General features: G+C 38.2%; 1 protein-coding gene across 1 annotated transcript; it reads right to left on the bottom strand.

The window, feature by feature from the left end:
• Positions 1 to 272: 272 nt before the first annotated feature.
• Positions 273 to 6,237, bottom strand: LOC140837441 (SWI/SNF complex subunit SWI3C-like). Its single transcript, XM_073203600.1, has 8 exons — positions 6,027 to 6,237; positions 4,966 to 5,544; positions 3,818 to 4,353; positions 3,186 to 3,537; positions 3,033 to 3,106; positions 2,250 to 2,382; positions 2,015 to 2,178; positions 273 to 1,057 (listed from the first exon to the last, which is right to left on the bottom strand). The coding sequence occupies exons 1-8, from the start codon at positions 6,043 to 6,045 to the stop codon at positions 608 to 610; spliced, it is 2,307 nt and encodes a 768-aa protein (XP_073059701.1). The 5' UTR covers positions 6,046 to 6,237; the 3' UTR covers positions 273 to 607.
• Positions 6,238 to 6,468: the final 231 nt, after the last annotated feature.

Genomic DNA, 6,468 nt, shown 5'->3' with positions numbered 1-6,468 from the left:
TTACCTTTCAAAAAATATGACTTAAAATGAAAGCAATAAAATGTAAATATTCAAAATTAAAGTGATATTTCTAACTCCAAATTTCAAGTTTGCGTCATATTTAACTGGAATTAATTGTATTTTTATCCTAACTAATGTATTAAAATTTATACAATTTTAATGGACAATACACTGCATTTTGCTAGTAAAATCAAGACTTATTTCGTCTAGTGTAGAAGACATTTCTTTTGAAATCGAGCAGTCCTCTCGGACTAATGTACTCATTAGATAAATGAGGCCTAAAATCCATCAAATGCCATTACTGCATCAATTTCGGTTTCCTGCCCTTTCATCACTATACAGAGTTAAACTAGTACAACATTTCAAAAACCATCCTGTTTTCCTGTCTGATTTAAAAATGGGATAAAATTAGCTCAACAATATCAAATAAAGCTTTGCCTCGGTCAGACCGAGCAATTGATCCAATGCCTTGAGACGAAACTCCGCGCCATCTCCAAGATTCGTGTGAGTAAAACGAAATAATAGAACATAAACATACCATTTCTTTCATGTCGTCTCTTTTTCATGCCTGATCCGAGGAACTGCAACTGCCAGAATCACTCCGATGTTAACCTAAACCAGATTTAGTCCCGGAGACAGGTCTTAGCATTGGGTGACCAAGAGAAGATGGAGAACCCGATGAAGGGTTAAATGCATTAGAGTTTGATGAAGATGGATGTAAAGATGAAAGGGGCGGCCTTGGTCCCAGCGCATATGCCCCTTGTTGCCCGAGTGGCATACGAGGGTGGATAGGTTGGTTATTGCTGTACCCAGAAATGAATGGTTGCTGTGATCCGGGTTGTCTGTTATTTCCTGTGGCATTGTCGTTCAAATTGGTAGCACCTATGCCAGGTAAAGCAGTTGGTCGAGATGGTACACCAGATCCGAACTGAGCCGACATCATGAGGGCCCGTTCTGCTGATATCCTCTGCCTTGCCCGTTCCATCTGTTCACATTCCCTCATGAGCATGGTCTCCACCTCTGCAAACTGCTTCAACTTCAGCTCTAATCTCTTCAACTGAGCACAAATTCGTCAAATTTTCAATTGCAATATCAAGTGCTAACGTTTAAAAATACACTTCAATACAAGTGAACACAAAATATCACCATCATTGTCAAGCATTAACAGCTTATCTACCTTCTCGATACAAGAAACTATGGATAGGAACACAAGTATACGAGACCCTGGCTTTAGTGTATCGTACCACCAATTCATCCACTTAATTCTATATTTCAATGCTACAGAACATATGGGACATAAAAGCTGTATGGCAGTGACGTATCCCAAACCACCCAAATCCTTGATTATTTTTCTAAAAAGACAAAACAAAGAAAGAGAAAAGATGGAGAACTGTGAAGAATGAAGACATAATAATAATTCCGCGGGGAATTCCCAAGATCGGACCAATTTTGACTGGGGACCAGAATAGCACACAAAGTTTTGGTATCCTAACCTGTTTATTTTCCTCAAATTAATGGTGAACGGAAGACATCAAGATATTTAAGCTATTTAGTTGCTAGTGAATTGTGTCAAAGATACTAATCAAGAAAGATGGAAAGAGTGGCTTTATGTGAGAAGTAGATGGGTGCATGGCCTACCGATTAGCCGATATCAGATGATACAATTTTGTTTTATAGGTTTAGAAATTTCTGCAATAGAGTAAACACTAGTGTCAGTAGATTTGTCGAGATTGGTGTTGTTCAGGAGTACTAAAAGACACAGAAGATGCAACTGAAAAATGTTTCAGCTACAATCAAAATTTATTATAATTTTTGCAAGATTTTCAACAGAATAATTGCAGCTTCGATCTGTAGAATAACATCATCATAAAGCAATAAAAGCATCTTCAGTTCCCAGATAACATGAAATGTTCAGGTTTTCATAACAACTAGCATCCATGAATCATTACCACAGGTTCAAGGGAGAAGACACAATCTACAGTTAAGTTCGTCCAAAAGTGAACCAGGCTAGTACCTGATGGTTTATAATATTAGCGGATAACCTTTGGATTTCACGCTCTTCGTGATCAGCGAAAAGTTTGGCCTTTAAAGCGGCAGCAGCAAGACCATATTTTGCAGCAGTTCTCACCCTTTCAGCAGATAAAGGAACAACTTCAGCATCAAGTTCGCTCCAAGGACCTTCAGTGAATGTCGCTCAGAAATATCATACAAGGAAATCAGAATAAAGCCAAACAAAAGCAACAACACACCTTTCTTACTGCTATTCGTCATTTCTTCATGAGGGCTCCCATCCTTGCTTCCATCCTTGGATAATTCAAGCAAGGACGCATGAGCACATGCAGCAGCTACTCTTGGCCCCAGTGTAGAGGCCAGGAAGGCAACCTAAGACCATCAATTGATACATCACGTGGGAAGTGAAAATACCAGAAGAACATGGTGTGAGAGAGTCAATACCCCAAAAATAGAAATGGAACTTAAAATGAGTAGAAACAAGGGCAGAAAGAATCGAAACATTTGAGGCATTTCACAGAATGTCTACATGTTAGAAAAGAAACAGAAAAAAATATTACAATTTATAAACAAAAGGAAACAAGTAAGAGGGCACACTCCACATCCATTTATAAAGCAGGACTCTCGGTGGAGTGGTCTCTTTGGTCTAACATTTTTTGCTTCTCCCAAAATAACCCACATTCTCTATAACTTTAATTCTATTTTAAATAAGAGATGTATGGTAAAAATTTTGAATTTATCTAAATAACAAATCGTTTTCTTTTACATTCCATTTTATTTATTTTAATAGCTTCCATAATTATTTGATTTATTTAAATTTCTTCCTAACCAAATCATTCCATGTTCATATTGTAGCAGGACTATGAATAAAGTTGGCAAACAGACTAGAAAGACGTGAAGTACATTTGCTGGGCGGGAATGAAAAAAATCATATATGGAAAAATAGAAGAAATGAGGAGAGACAGAAGACACAAACAGGATAGCTACACGGAAATCACGTAAGTATAAATTAAACAACCAACCAAGTTCATCACTGGATTCCCAGAATTTGTAAACAGGAATTTGCTTTCAGAATCACACATTCGCGAGTTGAAACCTATACCACAAATGAAATGAATGACATATCAAACCTCCTCAATATTCATAAAGAAAACCATTTGAATAACAAAACACACCATTGGAATTTGGTACTGATTTTCCAAAATCATCACCATTGCACATATTTGATGAACCAGATGTAGTTGGGAGATCGATATTGTCAAGGGGAGCGGAATCTAGAGGAAGTCGCACGAAATGAAGGAGGCACTGATCTTTTGATTTTGTACCAACATGATCCGCGATTTTACTCCAGTTTTCTTCGTACAGCTGCATTCCCTCGAGCAGCAGTAATGTTTCCTGGTCACTCCAGCTATCCCCATCCACATCCCTGAAATATTTCATGAAACTGATTTTCATAAAATCTAGGCTGGAGTGACCAGTAACAAATCGTCCCTCAAGATAGCAATCCACACACAACAGCACATCAGCCTGTCGAGAATAATAGTTAACTACAAAAACCAAATAGCATTAATATAAACCATCAATCTTTCAGACATGCCTATAGAATGTTTGATCGATGCAACAGGAGGCGGCAAGTATTAATTCATGGATTGGCAAGAAGCTACAACATAAAGTAACAAAAGAAAGTTCCAAACAGCCGAAATTTATTCAATGTCACAATGTACTTACGCAACATATTAGCAAAAACAATAAAAGACAAACAAAAAAATTAGGAACGAGGCTAAAGAAGCAAATATATGTTGTTTACCACTTTCTGTGACTGATAGTATGCAGTAGAAATAGAACGAGAACAGTAGTTGCATTGATGCTCAGACAATTGCTCTCGGATGGAACTTTCAAAGTCAGCTTCCTCATCACACTGATGTGCAAGTTCTGGATAGACATCAGTTGCCTTGAGCCTACACCTGGGCTTGTCAAATTGGATCAAACTATCGATAGATTTCAAAGCATCCGAAGGCACACAAAGTTCACCATTTGATTCCTCGCGTAAGTATGTCTCATCCTTTGGAGCCTCATGCTTAAGAGGTGTTGCACAATAGTTGATTATCCCCCAATTAACAAGAAACCGAAAAACTCGATTCATATCGTCAGTATCAAATCCAGTTGCTAGTCCCTGACAATCAGCAACAGATAGGTGTTTTTCCGGGTTCTCCATATACTTGGCTACTATAAAGTTGCGACCCTCCATATACCTCTCTGGAGTATGTTCTGCTGACCTACCAGAGAAAAAAAGTGGCACCACTTGTCGCTCCAATCGATGTACTGAATTTGGGGAAAACCAATCTGCTCGTAAGAAGAATCAAAATAAAAGATTTCATTACATCTGCAGTCCCATTTCAGGAAACCCCGTTTTGAAAATTTGCAACTAAATGGCCTCAATTGTCGACATGAAGAAATGAAAGGCAAAAAAATGATCTAAAGTGAGAATCCATCAAAAAATAAGTGAAAGCAAGAGACAGGAAACCACGTAGGTATGGGTTTATCCACTATTATCATTCCGAAAAAAGATCTCAATCAGCAAATTTTGGAGATATTATAAAGCTTGCAGTTTGCAACTAAAATTAGATATTAAAAATAACCTATCTAAAAAGATGAAGAAGAACCAACCAATCAATCAAGAATTGGATATTAATGGGGTAAAATCATGATATCTCAAATATAAGACCAGAACTAATTAAGTTATTTTCTCGAAATATATCCACTATGTACTTCAGAATGTACTAAAAATTACCCTGATTTCCTGTTTTTATAGAGTTGTTTGAGCGAACATCTTTATTTAATTATCCAAACCCATGAACTAGTAGCGTACATTCACTTTGTTCCAAGAAATGAATTATGCAAACTAAAATTCCAAAAAATGAGATACAAGACCATTAGAGAAGATAAATTATTTACCTGCATGTGCAGGAACAACATGTACACAACATGCACTCCCAAGCCTTTTAGTAACCCCACGAGCAGGAATTACCTTAGGTGGCTGGACCACGTAAGATCCAACACCACTCCCGCTTGCAGTATCCTCCAATGGAGCTCCTGATAAAGCTGAACTATCACGGGGTACGGCAGACAGCGCAAGCAGCTGCCCATATGATATATTCTCCAACATAGCCACACCAGTGTGCCCCTGATCCCTGCTATCGCCATTCCTTGCAGCCCTCTCTGCTTCCACAATTCCGAAAACCGATGAATGTGGTCTATTAACCAATCTCTTGATCGCAACTGGGAAATCACAAATTTTCAATCCACCTTCCATCAAATTTTCACTCTCTGTTTCTCGTGACATCTGGGCAACTTTATCTGAGTTCTGATTGTGAGGGTCATCTTCATTTTCAAGGTGGTTTTGAGGTGGGTCCAGATCGGGGTCTTCATCGTCCTCATTGTCCTCAAATGCTTCATCCTTTTCAGGCTCCTTTAGCTTAGATTTTCGTGCAGCTGGGTACTCTCTTTTCCTCTTCCTCCACCTCGATCTTCCCTCTTAACAACCACAAAGAATCAAACCGAAATTTAGCCTCCCACAATTTAATGTCACACACACTCTGAAAACAAGCATATCCGTACAAATCAAAGCCTTTCACTTCAAATTCACATTTCTTCATCTAAGCTAACAAAACTTTACACATAAAAAAAAGGTAAATCTCAAATTCGCCAAAAAAGTCCAAATATCACAATCGAACAACACAACTAAACACCCTAGCTTCAAAATCACAAAGGGTCTCTCACCCTCAGGCTTTCAACACAAGCAAAAACCAAAGAAATCCCAGCAAATTCCACACACAAGCGGAGCAAAACAAACACTCTCACACATCAAACCAAACCACCGTACGCACAGGTCTAGCTCAGTTCCACAAACCCACATACAAATTACAGCACAAACAACAAAGATCGTTAATCCCGAGTTTAATTCTACAAAAAAAGAAACAAACGCACAAGTATAAAAGAAAAAACTTTGAAGTCACCTGAGGTGGAAGCTGGCATTGCTGAGGGAGAATCACAAAGGGAATTTAGGAATTTGGAAGGCGCGAGGGTTTAAGGGATGGGCAAAATTCTTGGTGGGGTCTGTGTGATTGGTGAGGTGGAGAGTTGAGGATTGAGATTTTGGAGAGTGAAGTGTGTGTGTGGGTGCGTGAAAGAGAGAGGAGGAAGAGAGGGGTGCTGTGTACTTTGGGGGACTGCAGCTTCTTAGGGAAATTTTACAGCTGGATTGCAATTAACTCAATTTCTTGGACTCAACCGAAATTCATACATCCCCCTAAACTCTGGTGAATTTATATTTTGGCCTCTATATTTTATAAGATCTACAATCATCATATAAAAATTACATATGTTAGAAAAATAATATTTAAAATGTGTGTATTGAATATTTGAATGTTGAATATTTGAATGTGGAAAATAAGAGTT

The sequence above is a fragment of the Primulina eburnea genome, chromosome 7 (assembly GCF_022965805.1).
Source record: "Primulina eburnea isolate SZY01 chromosome 7, ASM2296580v1, whole genome shotgun sequence".
Classification (NCBI taxonomy): Eukaryota; Viridiplantae; Streptophyta; class Magnoliopsida; order Lamiales; family Gesneriaceae; genus Primulina; species Primulina eburnea.
This window is presented reverse-complemented; position numbering and strand designations above follow the sequence as displayed.